The following is a 26,602-nucleotide window of genomic DNA, read 5'->3' as shown; positions in this document are numbered from 1 at the left end:
TCATCTCTACCCTTATAGCAAGCTTACTGTAGTACTGCAGTCGAGTTTTAGTCTCTCACTATAATTTTTGTCCCTCTCCATTTCACGCTTCTCTCCAAGACGAAATTAAAAATGCTTTGATGCATGAGGATGTGTTCTATAAGACTTTACCTTCTTTAGCCAGGTTGTACCATAAAGACTTTTTCTCCCCAGTTATATCCAGTAGCTCTTCATTAGTTACTCAGTATACCTATCACATCTTCAGCGTTCTTATGCTGTATCATATTTCGGGAACTTCAATTCTCTTACTGTCCGAACTGTTTATAACTCACCTTTCTCTTGTATACAATGTTCTGTACTCACACTCACTCACTCACTGGTCATACCACAGCAACATATTTTAGCCATCTAAATGGTTCAAATGGCTCTGAGCACTATGGGACTTAACAGCTGTGGTCATCAGTCCCACAGAACTTAGAACTACTTAAACCTAACTAACCTAAGGACATCACACACATCCATGCCCGAGGCAGAATTCGAACCTGCGACCGTAGCAGTAGCGCGGTTCCGGACTGCGCGCCTAGAACCGCGAGACCACCGCGGCCGGCATTTTAGCCATCTGTCCCTATCTTGGGCTATTTCCTTTCATTTACCTTCAATACCTAGGCTCCTCAAATCAGCCTTCACATTTTCTTCCCATCTACGCCTCGGTGTCCCCACAGGACGTTTTCCCTCTAAGTGCCCTACCAGTACTCTGCGCGCTGCCCTGCCTTTATCCATTCGAGCTACGTGACCCGCCCATCGCAGCCTACGTGATTTAATAATACTGATTATGTAAGGGCTTGAATAAAGTTCGTGAACCTCTTCGTTATGCAGTTTTCGCCACTCTCCGCTAATGTCATCTCTTTTTGCTCCGAAAATTTTCCTCAAAATTTTGTTTTCAAATACTCGAAACGGCTTTTCATTTTGCACAATGAGAGACCAAGTCTCACACCCATACAGCATAACTGGTATAATAATAGTTTTGTATATTCTAATCTTTAAATTCCTAGACAATATCCGTGATGAAAGTAATCTATTCAGTGAGAAGTAGCACGCATTTCCAGCCCGTAATCTCTTCTTCAGTTCGGATTCTATCTCATTTCTCGAAGTGATGACCACGCCTAGATACTTAAAGGTGTTCACTTTTTCAAACTGCATGTCTCCAACTCTTAACGTTTCCTGATCTACTGCTGTTGGCATTCTAGTAGTAACCAGGTATTTAGTTTTGTCTTCACTTATCCTTAGACCAACATCTTCACTAGCCTTGATTAACGCTTTCTCATTTGCTGTTACAGATTCTTTCCTATTGCTAATGATGTTTAGATCATCTGCATACCCTAATATCTTAATATTTCCATTTAACTCCACACCCTCTGAATTATCTGCTGCCATTCGTATTATATTCTAGGACTAAATTAAAAAATAGCGGAGACACGGCATCTCCCTGCTTAAGTCTGTTCTTTATTACAAATTCTTCTGACTCCAATTTCCCCAGGCGTACTCTACCTTTTGTGTTTTTAAAACTTGCTTCTATAAGACTAACATACTTCTTTGGTATTCCAAGTTCCAAAAGAGTTCTGTACAATTTTGATTGCAATACTGAATCATATGCTTTTGTAAAATCTATGAAAAGATTATGAACTGGTTTATTTTATTCCCATTTCTTTTCCAAAATTTGACGCAGGGTGAATATTTGGTCTATAGTTGATCTGTTCCTCCGAAAGCCAGCTTGGTAATCCCCCACAATTTCATCTCCATGTGGTGTAAGCCTGCTTACCAGAATATTCGAGAAAATTTTGGAACATACTGGTAATAGCGATATCCCTCTATAATTACTACAATCCATTTTGTCGCCCTTCTTAAAAATTGGGATCGGAATCGACTCCTGCCACTCCTGTACAACATTACAAACAAATACACGGTCCAGCCACATTAATAATATTCGACGTCAACATGCAATAACCACTGACAGACGGCAGGTGGTAACACTAGCAATGGTGGGTATATGAAGCGTTTTGGGAATGGGGATGAGGGTGGGGGGGGGGGGGGGTACACGGAAAGCAGTGCAGTCGTTGTCTAAATGCAGAAACGCAGTGATTTATCTGATATCCAAAAGGGAATAATCATTGCCTTTCGGGACAGGGGTGGAAGTATCTCCGAAATGGCTAAGTTTCTGAACTGTTGGTGTGCCTCCGTAGTTAACGCGTACCATCCATGGCAAAATGTCGCTATCCAAAGCCCTGGCCAACTTGAATGCGTCACGGGCCATAGACGAGAGGGATGAACGACGGCAGCGGAGATTTGTAGAGGAAAATAGACGTGCAACTACTGAGCAACTGACGCCCAGATGAACCAACCGTCTACCAACGACCGTTCAGCGAACGTTTCTGCGTATGGATCTCTGCAGCAGCCGCTTGATACATGCACCAATGCTGACTCCTGTTAATCGGCGATGAAGGCTGGAATTTGTACCCCAGTACTGCAGCTGGACGTCAACTGAATGGCGACAAGTGACGTTTTCAGACGGGAGTCCTCTAGCGTTTAATGCCCTGCAACAATCGCCGGAAGTGTTCAGACCGCAGGAGGGAGCGTTATGGTCTGATTAATAATTTCGTGGCATTCGCTGGGCGATCTCGTCATTCTGGCAGGCACGACAGATCAACACCGGTATGCATCTATCCATGGGGACCATGTCTATCTCTACATGCAGTTCGTTTTTCCTCGGCGTGATGGCATATATCAGAAGGACAACACAAAACGTCACACAGCTTGCAGTGCACGTGCGTGTTTCGAAGAGCACCAGTATGAGTTTATCGTACTCCGTTGGCCCACAAACTGCCCGGATTAAAAGCCAATTGAGAATCTAGGGACCCCATCGATTGGGCTGCTCGCGCCATGGACCCTCAAACGTGAAACCTAGCGTAACTGACCACGGCATTGGAGTCGGCATTTCTCCACATCCCTGTTGGTACCTTCCAGAATTTCACCGACTCTCTGCCTGCAAGTCCGCGGTGCAACAGGCTTTTCACAAGAGGTCGCATTAATGTTATTGGACCATGTACTATTAGAGGAGAACTCTAAACTCTTAAGTTTGTATTAGAAGTTCAAATATTCATCATTTTCAGAAACGATTTTCTAACTGCTACCAGTCTAAATTTCATATACTTTTTCGCCCATCATCAATTACGAGGGTCAGATTAAATGCGAAATAAAATATCAGCACTTTGTCAATGCATTTTATACGATAGATTTCGGCTGTTGACTGTCGTCTGAAAAAGTATTTTTAAGCAAGTGACGATATCGAGTCTTCTATTTTTTATTATAATGGGTGTCAGTCCGACGCCTGGCTGGATGCAGTCTTAGGCTCTGCATAACCTTTGCAGATTATATCCATTTGAACCTGCTTACTGTAGTCAAGTTCTAGTTTCTCTCTACAATCTTTACCCTCCCCCCCTCCCCCATTCTTCCCTTCCATCCACAACTAAACTGACTATTCCTTGATGCCTTAGGATGTGTCGTATCAACCGACTCATTCAATTAGTAAGGTTGTGTCATAAACGTATTTTCTCCCAGACTCGATTCACTACTTGATTAGTAATGCATCTATTCACCTAATATTCACAATTCTTCTGTAGCGCCACATTTTGGAAGATTACGTTCTCTTCTTCTCTGTACTACTTAACACCCACGTTTATATTGCGTGCAAGGCCATGCTTTAAACAAATATTTTCAGAATAGGCTTTGCAAGCCTTAAATTTATATTACGTGTTAAGAAATTGAGCAATGCTTTTCGTGCTATCGCAAATCTGCGTTTTATATATTCTGTGCTTCGGCCAACTTATCTTGTTCTGTTGCCCAAACAGCAACCTTCAGTACCACTTTAGCGTCTTATTTTCTAATCTAATTTCCTCAGGATCGAGATTCAGCTGCCACTCATTGCTATTAGTACCGATCATCAACGTTGCCTACACTTCGGAGCAATTTTCTAACGCCACGATCTCTCTGTACACAAACTTCTCTGTACACAATAACTGTATCGTCTGTGACTGGCTTCAGGGGGTGAAAGTGTTTTCATCTGGGCCGTTTACATGTATCTTCACCAATGAAAGTCCTGCCTAAATTTCTTGGTATTTGTCGGATAGTAATTTAGCTTCTGATAATGTCTCCCATTAAAAACGATGTACTAAAACCATTTGGTGGTTCGAGGCACGTTTGTTCTGATGTTCTGTAAGTACCTCTTTTATTTACTTGAAGACGAATGCTTTCCGAAGCTTGACTAACATTGCATCAATATGGGGTTCGCTTTTACTTCCTTCTTTATTTCGTGTGTGAACAGAGCAAGCTGACGTTCAGAAGGCCTGTGACTGCAGAATTCGTTTTTATTCTCACAATAGAGATTTTCGATCTCCTAGAAATAATACGTCGTTCACGAGCACATAACCTTTTCCAGAATTCTATGCGATTACAATTCCACCTTAACTGTCATTAAATCACTGTCATTTATATTAAACGATCTGCTGATTTTTGCTATTCCATTTTCGAGTACACCGCTGCAGTGTCATTTCAGTCAGTGTGCAGCAACGTTGTGTACTACGCATTACGAGTTTTTATGTTTATGTACGTACGCCACTTCGGCTGTGATGTTGTTTTAAATTGTTGATGACTGTGGAAAGTTGTTCTCGGTCAAGTGTACTAGCGTAGCGGTTGTACAGGGTGCCCCAGGTTCATATTCAGGTATATGACAGGAACGATCATTCGAAGGGAAATGTCTAGTAAAAGTGGGCACTAAAATGCATACCTTAAGACCTATGAGCACCCATTACTATGAAACAAATCTCTTCTGCTGCCCGCTCTTCACCTTCCGCATTTTGGGCGGAGGTGGTATGGACCAAAACAAGAAAAGTTATCTTATAAAGTGGGATCTACAATGCATACCATAAGAATTTCTTAATAGAGGATAACTGATTGCAACATCAGGAAATTTAGAAATCATTTTCCATATGGTGAAGCGCCTGATAAATAAACACAAGAAAACGTTACGTACATGGTCGTAGGTGTACCACGATACCTGAGAGTACTTACCGTAAAAGTTACGAAGAAGAAGGAACCCAGAAGTCTCGCGCTTCTGCCGAACCTCATGTCCAAGTACTGTGGAAAGAAGAAAACGAACGGAAGGTGAAAAATCTCTAATTTGGTAATAGTTTCTATGAAACAGTATTATCGTTTCTAGGGTATTATACCTTTTTGCATCATCAAAGACCAAATAACGAAATTTACGAGAATGTCCTGAAAGGTAATGCCTCCGAATTTTTTTTTTCGTTTCTCAGTATCGGATTGAGGTATTACACGACACGCATTTTACTCGGTCGACTTTCTCGCTTCGCTGATCTCAGCCGTAACCCTCTGCCTCTTGGGGGTCTCTGAACTGAAATGGGTAACATGGCGGTTTGTAGCGTAACTACGTCGGTGCATGAGAAACAGCGTTCAGTAATTGGGTTTCTGAAAGCGCAAATTCTAACAGTTCGTCCATACATGGGTAGCCTGCTCTTCTGCGTGACAGTGTGAGACCATATAGGAACTCTGCGATGCCGGGAATAATCCGACGGCTTGGGTTCGCCGTGATCGGTTATCTTGCATACAGCCCCGAGTTGGCCCATGCCACTTTCATCCAAAACTTAAAGAACACTTTCGATCATTTCCCTTTGACATTGATGCAGCGGTGCAAACAGAGCTGGTGATGTGGCTACGTCAACGATACTACAGCGACGGAATAAAAAAACCTGGTCTATCGTTTGGAGATATGTGTTCGTTACCAGACTGACTTGTTGAGAAATAAATACGTTGACATGAAGAATAAAGATGTAGAACGTCAGTAAGATTTGTTTTATTTAAAAAAGGTTTAAGAGTTCATACATGAAATTCGGAGGTATTAGTTTTCAGCATGCCTCTTACATTTGCACCGAAATATGATTTTTGCCGTAGAACAGTTTCTCAACACCGCTTCGGGGTGATCATGTTTGAATTTTGCTGCTGGATTTCATAGTCCAAAACTCATTTTCGCGTCATGTAAACGCTCTACTAAATTTGCGACATGACTGGTTTGTTGGGTTGCCCTTTCTTTTTTAAAATGTTTGTTGATGCTTTGCATTTGCTCACTCAATAAAATTTAGGTGCTTAGTAACGACCCTGCATGGTGTCTAGCCAGATAATTCCTAAACTGTTACGTCCACTCTTCGGTAGCACACAAGCAATAGCTACTGACAAATTTTTCACTAATTGCGCGCGCAGTAAAGAGAGTGTTGTAACGTTGTTGCTTTAATTTGCTATGTAAGCTGAACTGATAGACAATAAAAACGGGTTAAAAGCTGTGAGCTGTCTGGGGAAGTTAACCTTGCATTACTGAGCAACTGTTTCACCAGGTATCCAGTCTAGCTTACCAAATTCCCAACCAGACTAACATTAATTATAATCTTTTAATAGTCATACGACAACCGGTGATATATATATAAAAGATAATTTAAATAAAAAGAAATAAATCAGTTTATATTTGGAAATTTATTTTAACATTGATCATAGAAATTTCAGCATATTAAACTTGATTCCTAACTAAACTGGTGCCTTATTTAGGATTGTGAAAATGTGAGATTGTAATCTTACGGAACACATCAAATATGGAGCCAAGATTGGGAGACTGCATACAACACTGCATTCATAAAACAACACACAAAGAACGTTGAAACATATGCAAGAGAAAATTAACCACTACCAACCGATTCAATTTTCACCCAAAGAAGTTACGTTCGTAGCACAATCCTGTCCGTCATGTAATTACCACACACTGGTATACTAAATTCATATTAACTCTTTGTGAAATCTTCCCGAAAAGAATAGCTGACGGCTACTTTGATGATTACACCACATGCTTCACGTGGTCAACTTGGTTAACACAAAGAGTGTAACTCCACAATAATTTTGATAATTAAAATAAATTAGATCGCAAAGCAATTTACAAAAGAAAAACCTTGAACTGGTTACTATCGTCTTACTATTAACCTGATGGGTCAAACAATTGTATAAGCACGTGGTACTGGTTTCACAAAGTACACCCCACGTGGGTTGAACATAAAGAAAAGTTGCTATATTGAAAAATATTGTCAAGACGAGAAGTTATAATCTCACGCACATTCGCACTGAAGATTGATGATGCTAGTTAGAGTTACTGATCAACACGTGGTTCCACTTTACTCACAAAGTAGTGGCAAAGCAACTACTGGAAAATGTTCTGAACTTCACACTCGAAATACACTGCGTTGCAATTTAAGATAACATTAGATATTTTAGAGCTAAACCTGAAATAAAGGTGATTAAATTTTCAGTTAGGCTGAACTTAAGAAATCCATTGTCCTACGGACTTAGCAGACACGCGCTTAGCCGGAGATCTTACCACTTCAGACGCTCGCCACGGACAGACTGACCTGGTCCCTTCCTGAGGGGTGGCTCACAAATACAAACGGAAGCGGCCAGAGGGGCAGCTTCCTATACCAACATGACAAGAGACGGACAGAACCATACTAAGGATAGAAACCTCTTTGCTTTAAGAAAGCGTAGCTACCTGTTCCGACGTTGGTCCTACTGTTCTCTAGCAGACAGGCTTGTCTGCTACTCTCAAGCATGCAACTAGAAATACATTTGCTCATTCATCCTCTCACACAGAAGGGAAGGGGGATGACAGTATCTTATCATATACAGTATATAAAAGGAAGCTGATGTAGGTTCCGTGTGAGACTGTGTGACATGAATTACATATAAACTGTGTTTTAAAGTGTAGTAGTGTGACAGATCGTTCTTGTTTATGTGTAAAAGTAACACTTTCCACTACTCAGTCTCCTTCCAGATAGTCAGAAACGCCACAGTAAATTTAGAAGAGGAATTTATGCCGTAAATGGCAACATATTTCAGAAATCAACATGAAAGGAATCCAACAGAGACCTTTCAGTGTGTCTTTACTCACATGGAAGTTTTCTATCCATTCCGACGTATTAATGTTCCACTAGGTGGATGTAAATCAAAGGTAGTCACAAGATTTTAACTAACACGAAGAAAACACAAAATTACACAGTTTTTTGTATGTTTGGAGGTGTGTGTTTGTAGAGTCCCGGTACACACCGATATACCCTCGCCACAGTACCATAGAATGCCATTAAAGGAACCCATAAACAAAATGGAACAGCCAATCACCACTTTACCAAGGGAGGACACGAGTCCGCCAGTACATCTCGAGTACACTGAGAGTGGCACTGGCACCAGCTTCTCCCCTGGGCGAGTGGACCCTCGAAAATTGCAGAATTGACGGCTAAATATTTCGCTCGCAGCGATTTGAGCTGTCCTCTTTGGTTCTTGCCTAACCACATTCTCGGAAATCGTGACATTGTTGAAAAAGAACGGCCAAAAATGGGATAAGCTAGTAATATAAATGTCATTGCTGATCGTTTCGCTCGCAGGAGCTTCATTCTTCGTTTCCTAATCAGACATAAGTCACAAAATCGAAGAAACTCATTCCCGAGAGAGTGCGCTCTTATACACTCAGGTGACAAAATGCATGGGATAGGGATGTGCACATATACAGATGGCAGTAGTATCAAGTACACATGGTATAAAAGGGCAGTGCATTGGCGGAGCTGTCTCACCCCCTGATGTCTCCCTTCCTCTTCACCGCCAGCCCACTGCCGCCCCTTTACCGTTGTATCCCACCCTCTCTCCATCTCCACACCCACTGCCTCCTTTCCCCAATGCAACTTCCAACATCTACCCCTCCCGGATGATGAACTTCGCCCTCACATCTACCCTTCCTACCAACTCTAACCCTATCTTCCTCCTGCCTCCTCCTCAGGGCTCCCTCTCCTCCCCCTCCCTTCTCCTGAGTGGGCTTCCCCTCCTACTCCTCCTCCCTCTCTTGTGCTCCCGTTCAGTGTCTCTGACTCCCTCCTGCCTTGTCTTCCCTCTTCCTCTCCTGCCACACCTGTCTCCTGCCTCTTGGTGCACCCGCTAACGTCCCCTACTCTTTTCATCCCGCCCCCTCCCTTGCTGCACCTTGCTCTCCCCTCCTTTCCCATCCTCTCAGGCCTCTCCCTCAGCAGGTTCCACCTGGCAGTTTTATTCTTCATCGTGTGTGCTCAAAGTGGGCTTAAAGTGTGTTGTTCTGGAGTGTTTTTAATACTGTGGCCAACTTTTAACCTGTGCGTGTGACTTCAGTGTCTTTTTTGTGTTCTACGAATCGCCAACTGTGTTTTTTAATTTTATGTCGACTTTTTTGATCGTCCCCCCACGAACGTCTCCATGTCAGTGTATTTTTATCTCCATTATGTCCCCTTACTCTGTTTTATGTCCCCCTTTTCTTATCGCCTTATCTGTAACATTTTATTCTTGTCTTAGTTGTCATTTCACTCGGCTGAAGAGCGGCGGATTGTGTCGCTGACAGCCCTCTCCTGCCCATATGGGGCAGAGGAATGAAATCATAATAAAGAAAAAAAAATGGAGCTGTCATTTGCATTCAGGTGAGTTATGTGGAGTGTTGTCCGACGTGATTATGGCCGCAGAGATGACAATTGACAGTCTTTGAAGAAGAAATGGTAGTTGGAGCTAGACGCATGGAACATTCCATTTCGGAAATCGTTAGGGAATTCAATAGTCTGAGATCCGCAGCGTCAAGAGTGTTCCGAGAATACCGAATTTTAAGCATTACTTCTCACTATGGACAACACAGCGACCGCCGACCTTCATTTAACGACCGAGACCAGTGGCGTTTGCGTAGAGTTGTCTCTGCTAACAGACAGGCAAAAATGCGTGAAATAACCGCAGAAATCAATGTGGGACATATGAGGAACTTATTCGTTAGGACAGTGCGGCATTTTGTCTTTAACGGGTTACTGCAACAGACGACGTCTTTATTAACAGCACGCAATCGCCTGCAGCGCCTCTCCTGGGCTCATGTCCATATCAGTTGAACACCAGACGATTGGAAAACTGTGTCCCAGTCAGATGAGCCCCTTTTTCAGTTGGTAAGATCTGATGGTAGGGTACTAGTGTGGCGCAACCCCACAAAGACATGGATAGAAGTTGCCAACAAAGCCCTGTGCAAGCTGGTGGTGGCTCCATAATGGTATGGGTTGTGGAATGGACTGGGTCCTGGTTATATTCGGGTACTTGACGACCATTTGCAGCTATTGATGTACTTCATGTTCCCAAGCTTCTATGGAATTTTTATGAACGACAATGCACCGTATCATTGGGCCACAATTGTTCACGATTGGTTGGAAGAACGTTCTGGACAATGCGAGTGAATGATTTGGTCACACAGATCGCCGACATGAATACCATCGATCAGTTATTGGCCATAACTGAGAGGTCAGTTCGTACGCAAAATCCTGCAGGCGCAACTCCTTCGCAATTACGGACAGCAATGGAGGCAACGTGGCGCAATATTTCTGCAGAGGACTTCCAGCGTCTTGTTACGTCGAGTTGTTGCACTATGCCGGGAAAAAATAGATCAGACACGATGTTTTTTTGTCACCTCAGTGTTCGTAAACTAGCGAACCTAGCAATGCAATTGGTAAATGTGAATGGGAATTGGATGTACTTTCTAATCTCCTTATCTTCGATCTCTCTGTCCATCTCCTCCTCCTCTCCTTATGCATCTCCTACTCCTACCCCCCCATTTTGCGTCCATCTCCTCCCTCCATATTTCTCTCATCATCTTTTCGTCCCCTTTCTCTCTGTCCATGTCCTCCTTCCCCTCTCATTGTCCATTTCCAACCCCTCCTACAGTACTTCTCTGCATAACTCCTCTTGCCCCCTCTCTCTGATTTATTGTTATTGCAAAAGTAAACTTGATGGGGAAGAAGTTCCTAAAAGTAAATGTGTCAATCAGTTAGGAACATTGGTATACGGGATATGAAAGAGACCGCTCCAACTGCTGAATCTGTGAGGATAATAGCTTCACTAACATTACCAAAGTTGTAATCTGCGAGTGGGTACAGTTACAAAAGTTTCAGACAATCGGATTACTTAGCGGTATTCTCATCATAGGTCGATAAGTCATAAATACAACTTTCCAGTTTTCTGTTAAAACCGACTGTGAAGAAGAAAACAGCACACTATTGTGTATATAACTTTTGTTCAAAACAGTTTAAGAGTTAATGCCTATGTTTGATACTAGTAGACTTCTAGTGGCCAGGAATGTTCTTTTTGCCAGGGCTAATCTGCTAGCCCTCTCCCCGATGTTATTCAATCTGTATATTGAGCAAGCAGTAAGGGAAACAAAAGAAAAATTCGGAGTAGGTATTAAAATCCAGGGAGAAGAAATAAAAACGTTGAGGTTCGCCGATGACATTGTAATTCTGTCAGAGACAGCAAAGGACTTGGAAGAGCAGTTGAACGGAATGGATGGTGTCTTGAAGGGAGGATATAAGATGAACATCAACAAAAGCAAAACGAGGATAATGGAATGTAGTCGAATTAAGTCGGGTGATGTTGAGGGTATTAGATTAGGAAATGAGACACTTAAAGTAGTAAAGGAGTTTTGATATTTGGGGAGCAAAATAACTGATGATGGTCGAAGTAGAGAGGATATAAAATGTAGACTAGCAATGGCAAGGAAAGCGTTTCTGAAGAAGAGAAATTTGTTAACATCGAGTATACATTTAAGTGTCAGGAAGTCATTTCTGAAATTATTTGTATGGAGTGTAGCCATGTATGGAAGTGAAACATGGACGGTAAATAGTTTGGACAAGAAGAGAATAGAAGCTTTCGAAATGTGGTGCTACAGAAGAATGCTGAAGATTAGATGGGTAGATCACATAACTAATGAGGAAGTATTGAATAGGATTGGGGAGAAGAGAAGTTTGTGGCACAACTTGACCAGAAGAAGGGATCGGTTGGTAGGACATGTTCTGAGGCATCAAGGGATCACCAATTTAGTATTGGAGGGCAACGTGGAGGGTAAAAATCGTAGGGGGAGACCAAGAGATGAATACACTAAGCAGATTCAGAAGGATGTAGGTTGCAGTAGGTACTGGGAGATGAAGAAACTTGCACAGGATAGAGTAGCATGGAGAGCTGCATCAAACCAGTCTCAGGACTGAAGACCACAACAACAATCTGCTATTGATGTCCTGCTTGCTCCGTCCGTGATTGGTTATTTCGCTGTCTTTCGTCTTTCTTCGATTTACGCTCATATCTACTCAATAGACCGTTCATTCCGTTCAGCAGATCCTGTAATTCTTCTTTATTTTCACTTAGGATGTAAATGTCATTATCGAATCTTATCATTGATATCCTTTCACCTTGGATTTTAATTCCAACCTTGAACATTTTTTTCATTTCCATCATTGCTTCTTCCCTGTATAGATTGTGAAAGATATAGATTGTGTAGGGGTGAAAGACTAAATCCCTGTCTTACATTTTTTTAATCTGAACACTTCGTTCTGGGTCTCTGAAACTGACTGCGGGAAAGAAAAAAGACCGGACGTTTTCATAGCACAGACAGCTCGGCATTTTCATTGTGATAGTCGGTTTTAAATGGAAACTTGTACGTTGTTGTCTATGAAATATATAGCCTACGTCCAGCGGAACGTTTATTAGAGTTTCGTGTAAAAATTTGAAGTAAATCGGCCAAGAACTGGCGGAGAATTTTGGAAACAATGGCTAAACAGTAGTTCGTCTTTCCATATTAGTGTAGGTAGAGATATATAGTAATATGTATCTTAAAATATGTAGCCTACATCTGTCTATATTTTTTCTAGGGTTATATATGAAAACTTTGAAGTAACTTGGTGAAGAACTTTTCAGATTTAAGGAAACAGCGTTTTTTTGTTATATATTTATATATAAAGGGGAAATGCTGTTTCCAAAAATCTGAAAAGTTCTTGACCGATTTACTTAAAATTTTCACATGTTACTCTAATGTTTATTAGAGAATCGTGTAAAAATTTCATGAAAATTGGTCAAGAAGTTTTCGAGATTTTTGATAACAACCTTAAACAATGTCTTATGTTTAGATACTCCTAGTAGGACAGATAAAAATAAATGTAGTGACTATGTGAGTCGGTATGTGACTGTTATAACTGTAACCTTTACTCATATCAGAGACGTAAGACACTGATATCGGCTAGCTTTTGGCAGATGACAAGCAATGCAGAGATCAACAATTTAAGGATCACTGTCTGTGCATATCTCTATCTCTTTTTGGCACTGCACAACCTCTTTCTCTTACTAGTAGAGATAATAGGCGAAGAAAGAGAAGTCCTTAGGAAGTTGTAGCATATGTGACGTACCCAAAGGATGGGGGCACCTCGAGTGATTTTTTTTTTCCGCGAGTCATGTGACGTGGCGTCACGAGCACTTTCGCCAGTTTGGTGCCGCATACGGAGGGGCACTCATCTGTGAGTGACGGTATAAGGTGGACGCGACCATCGGCCATTCATCTTTTGCGTCGTTTAGTACACATGTGCCAAAACATGGTGGTTTCAATAGCATCTATACGTACGGCTATTTCTTCAAGGTCAACATTGTTCAGAACAGAGTTTCAAAGCGCTTGGTTTGCTGTTTCCTTGTATTTGCGGAGGTATTATGACATTTAGTATGCTTTTGAAATACACATTGTGGTCTGAGTATAAAGATCCTTTGGGAAATTTCACGTAATGCACTCTGTGTATTTCCTAGTTGAATAATTATCGCAACAGTTGTATTTGATGTTTCCTATCTTTTTCATTTGTTGAATAAATGTGCCTCAGCCTTGAGCTGTACAGGTATTGCACACATTGTGGTCAATGCATTATTGTACGTTCGATTATCGAAAGCCCTCAGCTGTTGACTGCTAACATTGGCCGTTGTGCTACTTTATAAATTCATCTGTCAATTTTGCGATAGTTTTTAATTTGTCCGTGAATCGTGTGAGCCCTTGCTAACGAATTTTTGAATACATGCATATGAGAAACGGCCATAGCTCTCGACTCGATTTTTACACGATAATCACAGTGCTCCACCTTCCCTTTTCCCATGGGTACCGTTTATTTATCGAAACCCGTTCATTTTTTATTCATGCATTGGAAGTTAGTGTATTGGTGAAGGCAGAATTGGGGAACAGAATCACAGTCATATAGGATTTAATTTCGTCCGCAACGCGCAGGAACGGCGTTCCAGCAACAATGTTCCACCGCCTCCCAGTGAATTTTTTTTAACTCACTGGAACAAGTGGGCACTGGAGATCTAAACTAGTACTCATGCTTTAAAGCGCAACATAACTACTGTATAACTTGCCGCTAACACGTGAGACGTACACTACTGGCCATTAAAATTGCTACACCACGAAGATGATATGCTACAGACGCGAAATTTAACCGACAGGAAGAAGATGCTGTGATATGCAAATGATTAGCTTTTCAGATCATTCACACAAGGTTGGCGCCGGTGGCGACACCTACAACGTGCTGACATGAGGAAAGTTTCCAACCAATTTCTCATACACAAACAGCAGTTGACCGGCGTTGCCTGGTGAAACGTTGTTGTGATGCCTCGTGTAAGGAAGAGAAATGCGTACCATCACGTTTCCGACTTTTATAAAGGTCAGATTGAAGCCTATCGCGATTGCGGTTTATCGTACCGCGACACTGCTGCTCGCGTTGGTAGAGATCCAATGAATGTTAGCAGAATATGGAATCAGTGGGTTCAGGAGGGTAATACGGAACGCCGTGCTGGATCCCAACGGCCTCGTATCACTAGCAGTCGAGATGACAGGCATCTTATCCGCATGGCTGTAACGGATCGTGCAGCCACGTATCGATCCCTGAGTCAACAGATGGGGACGTTTGCAAGACAACAACCACCTGCACGAACAGTTCGACGACGTTTGCAGCAGCATGGACTATCAGCTCGGAGACCATGGCTGCGGTTACCCCTGACGCTGCATCACACACAGGAGTTCCTGCGATGGTGTACTCAACGACGAACCTGGGTGCACGAATGGCAAACCGTCATTTTTTCGGATGAATCCAGGTTCTGTTTACAACATCGTGATGGTCGCATCCGTGTTTGGCGACATCGCGGTGAACGCACATTTGAAGCATGTATTTGTCATCGTCGTACTGGCGTATCACCCGGCGCGGCGCGATGGTATGGGTTGCCATTGGTTACACGTCTCGGTCACCTCTTGTTCGCATTGACGGCGCTTTGAACAGTGGACGTTACATTTCAGATGTGTTACGACCCGTGTCTCTACCCTTGATTCGATCCCTTTGAAACCCTAAATTTCAGCTGGATAATGCACGACTGCATGTTGCAGGTCCTGTACGGGCCTTTCTGGATACAGAAAATGTTCGACTGCTGCCCTGCCCAGCACATTCTCCAGATCTCTCACCAACTGAAAGCGTCTGGTCAATGGTGTCCGAGTAACTGGCTCGTCACAATACCCCAGTCACTACTTTTGATGAACTGTGGTATCGTGTTGAAGCTGCATGGGCAGATGTACCTGTACACGCCATCGAAGCTGTGTTTGACTCAATTCCCAGGCGTATCAAGGCCGTTATTACGGCCAGAGGTGGTTGTTCTGGGTACTGATTTCTCAGGACCTATGCACCCAAATTGCATGAAAATGTAATCACATGTCAGTTCTAGTATAATATATCTGTCCAATGAATACCCGTTTATCATCTGCATTTCTTCTTGGTGTAGCAATTTTAATGGCCAGTAGTGTAGTTTTGTTTCTCTTTGAACTTCGGGAAGGCGGAATCGAAAGTAGGCTCGATGGGCCGGGAATATCTTCAGTCATTCATCGCTAAGTGCCTTATTAATTAATACAGGACACACGCTGTCCGAGCAGCTACAATGCAACTTTCTGTACGTTGCAGCTGGCAGCAGTTGAGAACGTGACGCCATAGTACGAGGACCACCGACTTTTGCCGATGTGTATCGAGCAAGAGCAAAGTGGTACTGCTACGGGTAAGGGCAGTAGCAACTGGGTGGTTTTCTTGTTTTGTTTATAAGAAAAGATTTTTAAGTTTTATCACACGATTTAAAAAATCGAAACTTGTGGTTCTTATAGCTGGATAGGGAGACAGAGGTGGGAGTGAATGGGTTATTTCCTGCATCTAAAATTTTAGAAATGAAGCAATGCGGTCAAAGGAAAATCGTGTCGTGTACACCATTTCCAGTGTATGTGTACCGCATATTATTGTCGCTATAGGGTCCTACAGGTTTTTGATAATGGATGATAAAAAGAGCTTTTCAAATCCATGATGCGCAGCAGCAGCAAACTTATGAAGCTTCTCACCTACCGTACCGTTTTTAAATCCTATGGTGAACTGCCAAAAAAAGAAGGACAGACATAAAAACCCTTTTAAAGTATCTTACATTTATTTATTACCTGTAAACTTACATTTGTAGTAAATATGAGTTGAATTTTAGAAGGGACAGTCAAATGAAAAGGAGGCAGATGGAAAAAAAGGTAAGTTAATTGTTTATTACTTGAAGAGTGATCTCCGTTGCTGTTAATACATTTATCCCACTGTGAGACAAGATGGACAACGCCTTCTTTGGGATTGCGTACTGAATCATGATTGTACTCAGGCGCGCACCTCTCCGTCCGAAGTAAGTCGGTGGCCATGAATGTCTTTCTTCAGGGCTCCAAAAGTAGTGAAGTCGCATAAGCAGAGATCGGTACTGTATGGAGAATGTTTCCCAGCGAAACTTCCGGACGACCTCTGCGGACCCACATGCTTCCAAGGTTGTTTCGAGTACGCTGCAGGAGTTTCGGTGAGAAACCCTTACATATCCTCCACACAGTCCCGGTCCCTCCCCATGCTATTTACGTACGTCGGGAGCCCTGAAGAAAGAGTCGTGGCCATCGGTTTGCTTCAGGCGAAGAGGTGCACGCCTGTGTACAATCATTGTACCATACGCAACCACAAACACCTTTCCATGGAGGCTTCAGCCGTCTTGTCTCACAGTGGGATAAATGTATTAACAATAATGGCGACTATTTTTAAAATAATGCGCAGTTTACTTATCTATTTTCCATCTGTCTCGTTTTCATTTGACTTCCGCTTATAATTAAACTGTATATAAGAAAAAGAGATTGAAACTGAGTTGTACATAAGAAAGAAACTGAAGTGTAGTTCATAATAAATTACAAATGTAAAAACAAATCTTTTATAAGACTCTTTTACGTCAAGATTTTTAATGTTGGGAGAGTAGGTAGAGGCTATCATTCGAATGCAGTTGTACTACTGTTCATCAGTCTATTTCTGTTCTTGCTTTTTATAAATTTCATACAGGTGAAAGAAACCTCGCACAGATATATCTAACAGAACACTGCCTTCACTTTGAGAACAACCCGGACCCAAATAGGATATTTTTCTATAGTAACAACAGGTCAAATTTGTCCAGAGCTTGAAGAAAGCAATTTTAAAGACAAATCATTTTGAAAATGAGTCTGTTCCAACTCCACTGCAGCACTGTCTTCTTGGAAATCAAAATGCTCCACGACAAGATTAGAGAGCTCTTTGGCATCAATCTCTATAAGGCGATTTCACAAACTATGCACCAGTTGAAATCTTAGAAGAGTTTGTTGAATTGACTTTTCAAACCTGAAAGAATTTCAACGTATTGTTTGTTGTTGTAAGGAGACAAGACTTTCACCTTGGATGAGAGATTTTTTCCATAGTTTTAGCTTTTATGAGAATGAAACACTATCTGAAGTAGCTCGATTTTTTAAATCGGCCGCCCGCCCTCAGGAACTCAGTTCGTCAGCGCACCTGACGATGGCGACATGTCTGATCGCCGAAATATTGTGCCCGTTGGACACTATGAACCGGCAGTATACCCGTGGACTGTTCGAGCAACAAATACGCCGGGAGAAACTGAAGAATCACACTATCTGAAGTTGTTCCGCCATTATCTTTATTCTTAACTTATTGCTGCAAGTTAAACAAACACTTTTCAGTGATGTCTGCTAGAGGACCAAAATCCTGCAGCCAAACCGGATCTTCTACCTCAAGGAAGGACTCGCCTAGCTCTTTCAAAAATTCTGCTAACGAACTTTCGCACGAAGTATTAGGTCTCCACACTGGAATCCAGAGTATCAGTCAGTTCTCTGAAGAAACGCCTCTGAATTGCATCATCTCTAACTTCGTTCACTGCTTTTATGACTATTTGCAGTCCATTATTCATACTTAAGAACTTCCCACAATACAACTGCCGATGTATTAAACAATTATAAGAAAGAAATTTCGGAAAGCTGTCGTCTATACCACACAAGGCTGCGAATCACTCCTCTGCGCCCACCGTAGCAGAAGCTCCAGCCGTTTATAGGCCCACCAACTTCCTTACAGCAATATCTTCAGAGCTGATAAGATATTTAACCGCTAAAAATAAGTCCTGTCCTGTAACGCGCCCGGTTGCTGGTATAATCTTTGCCGGCTTCTCTCTTATTTCGAGTTCGCATCTCGCGGTCGCGTTCTCGTTTCCCGAGCACGAGGTCCCGGGTTCGATTCCCGACGGGGTCAGGGACTGTCACCTACCTCGAGATGACTGGGTGTTTGTTTCGTCCTCATCATTTCATCATCATTCATGAAAGTGGCGAGTCTGGACTGAGCAAAGGTTGGGAACTTGTACGGTCCCTGATAACCGCGCAGTTGACTGACCCACAAACCAAACATCATCATCAGCCTCATCTTATTTCGAAATTATCAAAAGCCATTCATGCAAAAACTGCCAACTGAGGTGTATTTGCTGTATCAGTAGACTCGTCAAATTGTAACGGAGACATAGCTGCAGCGATCAACGACGGTTTTAAGTTGTGAAATATCGTCAGAACTCATAACCTCAGCACTTCTCATTACTTTACTTGTAGAAAGCTGAACAAATTGTATAGCAGACATTAACACAGTTTTATTTTTGCTGCCAACAAATAATGAATCTGCAGCTTCTAACAATTTTTGATTTATCTAACATCTTCGTAAGGTCTCTTACTCTATGCAGCAATTTTTGAAACACAGAATGACGCCACAGTTGCTACTTTATTCTTGTCTAATTGTTTTTAAAAATGTTGACTATTGAGCATGGTTTTAGCTTCCTTACCTCCTCTTTCCTCACAGCAAAATCCAGTGGGAAATCGTTTTCAATCTCTGAATGAACCGTTTTGAAGTGAAGTTTGACGTTCTCTTTCTTCCTAGTTGATACGCTCATGTAGCACAGTAAACACACAATATCAATACCTTAATCAAATTATTCAAGTTATCAAATGTCTGATATACACATGAAAAAAACGTACATAACCTTACGCGCATGCAATCGACTGTCATCCTGACAATCTAGTGTCACTGACTGACAATGCTTATCGCTCGGGGTAAGAAAGCTGTTGCTGTCATGGGCGCTGTCTGAGCCCACAAAGGAATCAGACCTGTTAATTGCAATTTATGAAGGCTGTTGAGGTATGTTGCAGAGGAACACATCCTGGTTAGCGGCCTATTACGCGACGATTCCTAGTTTCGGAGAAAATCGTTTTTGAAGTTTTATGCGTACCTCCTACGACCGTAACGTTACTTATACAGTGCAGGAGCTAAGGTTCGCGGTTACCATGGTGGCGTGATGGGCTCAAAACATGCCCGTGTAAATTTTTACCTATTTCATCGTATGGAATGTAATTAAACAGGACATTTCAAGCAAAATGATTCAAAACTGGTCATTTTCGCCATAGTAACTTCATAATTAAATCAGTCATTACAGCATACTTCCTCAAAATGTATATTCAGTTTGTGGTTCGTCGTTAAAATTCCAAATATTTCGACAGTTCCAAAGATTTCGTAGCGATGGACGAAGCGTTAGTCGCAGCGACACGATTTTGGATACAGACGATTATGTAATTAGCACCGGTCAAACCGGCTGCCAGCGCCAATCGACGTACAACAGACCTCTTACGGAACAAACAGCGAGAACTTATTTGAACAAGATTAGGCATTCCTTCACAGCACAAAATAATATAATGTGTCAGGAATAGTATTCCCTTGCGTTTTATTATCTAGGCAAGAACCATCTGGGAAATTTGGTCGAAATATTTAAAAAAGAGTAGAAGAGTTGACTCATAAATTAAAAAAAATTGTAACTGTGGCCTGCACGAAAGCATAGAAGTTCAAGAAAGTGCTGCACGAAGAGCTTTTAAAAGCTGTCACTCTCCGTACGTGGACTATCAAAATTTATTTACATTATTGATTCGTGTTGTGGGCAGACTGATCAGAGTCATTACGAACAGATCTCTGTAGACGAAAGATAAGCAAGAACTTAAACCGTAAGAATCATCCCATCTAAATGTACTGGACTTTGCCAATCCTTTGGTGTTTATTTTTACAGTCAGGTTAAAATGGTCACGTATTTTAAATGAAAAAATGTATAAGCATTCGCAAAGTATACAGATGGATGCTATACATATTTTATAGTGAAAACATAAATATTTTTGAAGACTAAAAGTAGAAAATCGTAAGAGGTGTTAAACTGTTTCACCTGTGCAAAGAAAAGTGTCGTCGCTGATGAATTTGCGTTCTGTTGGAGCCCGTAGAAACTTCCGGCCAGAAAGTTGCTAAGAAAATTTATATAATTAATTTTAGCAGCATGTGAGACATCATTCCCATATAGTCACACGTATGAACGAGGTTTACTGAGATACTCGGAAAGCGACAAAACGCAAGAACTTGCCTGAAGCTTACAGGATTATTGTTCCGATGGATCGCCTTAATACGACTAAAATATTCCCTGCCGCTCGACGGGACTACATTTCATCTCTTACAGACTCTTCATCACTACATCCATCACCGAATCACTGATATTCGCTGTACAAAAGAGTCCGTAAATATTTTCGGGCTACCATTTTCCTTGGTGTTGTCTCAAATATATAGTTGTTCTGTATGTTTTGCGAAAGCCAACTTTTATCCAGAGACAGTGCTGCCAAAGCAGAGTTACTAAACACAGCCTTCAGAAATGCCTTCACAAAAGAAGACGAAGTAAATATTCCAGAATTCGAATCGAGAACAGCTGCCAACATGAGTAACGTAGAAGTAAATATCCTCGGAGTAGTGAAGCAACTTAAATCACTTAATAAAGCAAGTCTTCTGGTCCAGACTGTATACCAATTAGGTTCCTTTCGGAGTATGCTGATGCATTAGCTCCATACTTAACAATCATATACAACCGTTCGCTCGACGAAAGATCCGTACACAAAGACTGGAAAGTTACACAGGTCACACCAATATTCAAGAAAAGTAGTAGGAGTAATCCACTAAATTACAGGCCCATATCGTTAACGTCGATATGCAGCAGGATTTTGGAACATATATTTTGTTCGAACATTATGAATTACCTCGAGGAAAACGGTCTACTGACACACAGTCAACATGGATTTAGAAAAGGTCGTTCCTGTGAAAGACAACCAGCTCTTCATTCACATGAAGTGTTGAGTGCTATTGATAGGGGATTTCAGATCGATTCCGTATTTCCGGATTTCCGGAAGGCTTTTGTCACTGTACCACACAAGGGGCTCGCAGTGAAATTGCCTGCTTTTGGAATATCGTCTCAGTTATGTGACTGGATTTGTGATTTACTGTCAGAGAGGTCACAGTTTGTAGTAATTGACGGAAAGTCATCGAGTAAAACAGAAGTCATTTCTAGCGTTCCACAAGGTAGTGTTATAAGACTTTGCTGTTCCTTATCTATATAAACGATTTGGGAGACAATCTGAGAAGCCGTTTTCGATTGTTTGAAGATGACGCTGTCGTTTATCGATTAATAGAGTCATCAGAAGACCAAAACAAACTGCAAAACGATTTAGAAAAGATATCTGAATGGTGCGAAAAGTGGCAGTTGACCCTAAATAACGAAAACTGTGAGGTCATCCACATGAGTGCTAAAAGGAACTCGTTAAACTTCGGTTACACGATAAATCAGTCTAATTCAATAGCCGTAAATTCAACTAAATACCTAGGTATTACAATTACGAACAACTTAAATTGGAAGGAACACATAGAAAATGTTGTGGGGAAGGCTAACCAAAGACCATGTTTTATTGGTAGGACACTAAGAAAATGTAACAGACCTACTAAGGAGAGTGCCTACACTACGCTTGTACGTCCTCTTTTAGAATACCACTGGGCCGTGTGGGGTCCTTACCAGATAGGACTGACGGAGTACATCGAAAATCTTCAAAGAAAGGCAGCACGTTTTGTATTATCGCGAAATATATGAGAGAGTGTCACAGAAATGATACAGGATTTGGGCTGGACATCATTAAAAGAAAGGCATTTTCCGTTGCGACACAATCTTCTCACGAAATTCCAATCCCCATGTTTCTCCTCCGAATGCGAAAATATTTTGTTGACACCGACCTACATAGGGAGGAACGATCACCAAGATAAAATAAGGGAAATCAGAGCTCATACGGAAAGATATAGGTGTTCATTCTCTCCGCGCGCTATACGAGATTGGAATAATAGGGAATTGTGAAGGTGGTTTGATGAACTCTCTGCCAGGTACTTAAATGTGATTTGCAAAGTATCCATGTAGATGTAGATGCAGATGTAGAAACGACAGGTCTATTGCCCTCCGTATGCAACAAATGCATAGTCTGAAAAAAAGTAGCTTCGAAGAAGAAAGAAACCCTCCATTCCGTAATAAATCTGCGTCGATGGTCACATTTTCTGGACCTGAAACCGATGTAATTTAGATGGAGGAGAACGTACGTTTCCGGGCCCTCAAAATCAATTTTGTATTCTAGTTAGACAGTATCACCCATAACTGTATGTAAAGCGCAACGAGTTCACAGAACAAAATGTAAGAAAACATGCGGAAGTAGCGAAACTGAGACGACAGAGCAGCCGATACCTGACACAGATTACTGCAGGGGCAATGGCGGTGCGGGATGAGACGCAACCGGCGAGCTTTAGTAGTCCACGGCTAGTGTGGTAGCTCGCGATTCGACGGTTTAGCGACTGAAAGCCACTGTTAACTTTCTAAGTTCCGCCTATGCCACGAGCTCACCGTGAATGAAGTTAACCGATTTGTTGGTGTATCAACACGGGTTTCCAAATGTAATGATGTATCAGTCTGTAGCGTTATCTTTCCGCGAAATATAACTTGGCGGCAATAAAATTGTACTGCAGTCAGCCTCAAATGCTGGTTCTCTAAATTTCCTCACAAGGGAACCTCCCCATCGCAGCCCCCTCAGATATAGTTGTAAGTTGGCACAGCGGATAGGCCCTGAAAAACTGAACACAGATCAATCGATAAAACAGGAAGAAGTTGTATGGAACTATGAAAAAAATAATCAAAATATACAAACTGAGTAGTCTATGCGTAAAATAGGCAACATCAAGGAGAATGTGAGCTCAAGAGCGCCGTGGTCCCGTCGTTAGCGTGAGCATCTGCGAAACGAGAGGTCCTTGGTTCAAGTCTTCCCTCGAGTAAAAAGTTTAATTTCTTATTGTCAGACAATTATCAAAGATCAGGCAATGACACATAATCAACTTCGCTCTCCAAAATTCCAGGACATGTTCAGATTTGCTTGGACATATGCAGGATTTGACGGTCTACACACGGAAAAATTTGAAAACGTTAAAAACATATGTTTTGACAGAGCACAGGAAAACTGTGCGACTGTGAAACTGTTGCATTCATTTGTTCCAGTTTATGTGACAAACTCTTATGTTTTCATCACTTTTTTGGGAGTGATTATCACATCCACAAGAAAACCTAAATCGGGCAAGGTAGAAGAATCTTTTTACCCTTTCGCCAAGTGTACAAGTTAGGTGGGTCGACAACATATTCCTGTCATGTGACGCACATGCCGTCACCAATGTCGTATAGAATATATCAGACGGATTTTCCTGTGGAGGAATCGGTTGACCTATGATCTTGCGATCAAATGTTTTCGGTTCCCATTGGAGATGCACGACCTTTCGGCTACTAATCGCACGGTTTTGCGGTGCGGTCGCAAAACACAGACACTAAACTTATTACAGTGAACAGAGACGTCAATGAACGAACGGACAGATCATAACTTTGCGAAAATAAAAAAAAATTAAAATTTTCGCTCGAGGGAAGACTTGAATCAAAGACCTCTAGTTCCACAGCTGCTCACGCTAACCACGGGACCAAGGCGCTCCTGAGCTTCTGATTTTCTTGATGTCGACTACTCAATTGGTATATTTTGCTTATTTTTTTCATAGTTCCACATAACTTCTTCCTGTTTTCTCGATTGATCTGTGTTCAGTTTATCAGAGCCTATCCACTGTGCTAACTTATAACTAAATCTGAGGGGGGTGCGATGGGGAGGTTCCCTTGTCAGTAGCGATTCACGAAAGGAACGCCTCCTTTCCTCCAGAGACTCCCACCCAAGTTCCTGAAGCATTTCCGTAACACTCGCGTGATGATCAAGTCTACCAGTAACAAATCTAGTAGCCCGCCTCTGAATTGCTTCTATGTCCTCCCTCAATCCGACCTGATAGGGAGCAGTACTCAAGAATAGCTTGTATTAGTGTTTTATAAGCGGTCTCCTTTACAGGTGAACCACATCTTCCCAAAATTCTACCAATGAACCGAAGACGAGTATCCGCCTTCCCCACAACTGCCATTACATGCTTGTCCCACTTCATATCGCTTTGCAGTGCTACGCCCAAATATTTAATCGAGGTGACTGTGTCAAGCGCTACACTACTAATGGAGTATTCAAACATTACGGGACTCTTTTTCCTATTCATCTGCATTAATTTATATTTATCTATTTTTGGAGTTAGCTGCCATTCTTTACACCAATCACAATTCCTGTCCAAGTCATCTTGTATCCTCCTACAGTCACTCAACGACGACACCTTCCCGTACACCACGGCATCATCAGTAAACAGCCGCACATTGCTATCCACCCTACCCAAAAATAATTTATGTAGATAGAAAGCAACAGCGGACCTACCACACTTCCCTGGGGCACTCCGGATGATACCCTCGCCTCCAATGAACACTTACCATCGAGGACAACGTACTGGGTTCTATTACTTAGCCCGCATCTCGTGGTCGTGCGGTAGCGTTCTCGCTTCTCACGCCCGGGTTCCCGGGTTCGATTCCCGGCGGGGTCAGGGATTTTCTCTGCCTCGTGATGGCTGGGTGTTGTGTGATGTCCTTAGGTTAGTTAGGTTTAAGTAGTTCTAAGTTCTAGGGGACTGATGACCATAGATGTTAAGTCCCATAGTGCTCAGAGCCATTTGAACAATTTTTCTATTACTTAAGTCTTCGAGCTACTCACATATTTGGGGACCAATGCCATATGCTCGTACCTTAGTTAGGTGTCTGCAGTGGGGCACCGAGTCAAACGCTTTCCGGAAGTCAAGGAATAAGGCATCCACCTGATACCCTTCATCCATGGTTCGCAAGATATCACGTGAAAAAAGGACGAGTTGCGTTTCGCAGGAGGGATGCTTTCTAAAGCCGCGCTGATGCATGGACAGTAACTTCGCTGTCTCAAGGAAATTCATTATATTCGAACTGAGAATATGTTTGAGAATTCTACCATGACGGTAGGGTGTTGCGGTACATGAAGCAGGTGTTGTAACTCCATGAACGTTAACTGACAACAGTTGACGTTACAACACTCGCTCCCTTCACCGCTATTGCCTACCGTCATGATACGAGGATGGTGAGGAAATGACAAAACCGGTTACCATCAAAATAAATGTTTTTGCGGTCGAGACTGTTTGTGTCTATTTTTAAAGCACTATTTTCCAGACTGCTTTTTTCCATGAGAAACTTTCTCAGAAATTACTGAGAAGTGGTTATCTTAACTACACTATTTCAAACGACATGGTCTGCACAAAGTTTACAGTTCACATACTTTAATAGCGCTTTGATGTTGAATAACGTACTGGTCGAGTCTCACTTACTATAATTTATTCACAGATAAAGGGTAAGCCACAGTCTGCTGATGTCATATACAGGGTGTTTCAGAAGTGATGGTCATTATTCAGGGATGTGACGGGAATGATCATCCGAAACAGAAAAGTCAAGTACACATGAGCTGTAAAACGCATCACTGAAGAGCCACGAGCAAGTCTTGATCTTTGGTACTATGAAACAAATCTCTTCTACTGTAAGCTCTTTGCTTTCCATAATTTTGGAAGCGGTAGTATGGACCAAAACAAGAAAAAAATGTCCGGTAAACATCTGCTCTAAAACGTATATCTTAAGAGCTATGAGCACTTGTTCATCTTTGCTACTTTGAAACACAACTCTCCCGACGAACAAGTGCTCATAACTTTGAAGGTATGCATTTTAGAGCACATGTTTACTGGACATTTTTTTTCTTGTTTGGTCCATACTGCCACTTCCCAAAATATGGAAAACAAAGATCATGCAATAGAAGAGGTTTGTTTCACAATTTCAAAGGTCAGTAATTGCTCATAGCTCTTAAGGTATGCGTTTTAGACCCCGTGTTTACTTGACATTTTTATTTCGAGTGGTTATTTCTGTCATATCCATGAAGACTGACCATTGCTTC

At 41.9% G+C, this 26,602-nt stretch overlaps 1 protein-coding gene across 1 annotated transcript in view; it reads right to left on the bottom strand.

Moving 5' to 3' along the window:
• Window positions 1–26,602, bottom strand: part of LOC126092361 (sodium-coupled monocarboxylate transporter 1-like) — a 300,651-nt gene that overhangs the window by 207,517 nt on the left and 66,532 nt on the right. Inside the window, exon 4 of the mRNA XM_049907903.1 lies at window positions 5,104–5,169. Coding sequence (XP_049763860.1) covers window positions 5,104–5,169 — 66 coding nt within the window. The remainder of the gene's footprint in view (window positions 1–5,103; window positions 5,170–26,602) is intronic.

This window comes from Schistocerca cancellata, chromosome 7, assembly GCF_023864275.1.
Source record: "Schistocerca cancellata isolate TAMUIC-IGC-003103 chromosome 7, iqSchCanc2.1, whole genome shotgun sequence".
Lineage (NCBI taxonomy): Eukaryota > Metazoa > Arthropoda > Insecta > Orthoptera > Acrididae > Schistocerca > Schistocerca cancellata.
Note: the sequence above shows the minus strand (reverse complement) of the source record. Positions and strands in the feature narration are given on the sequence as shown.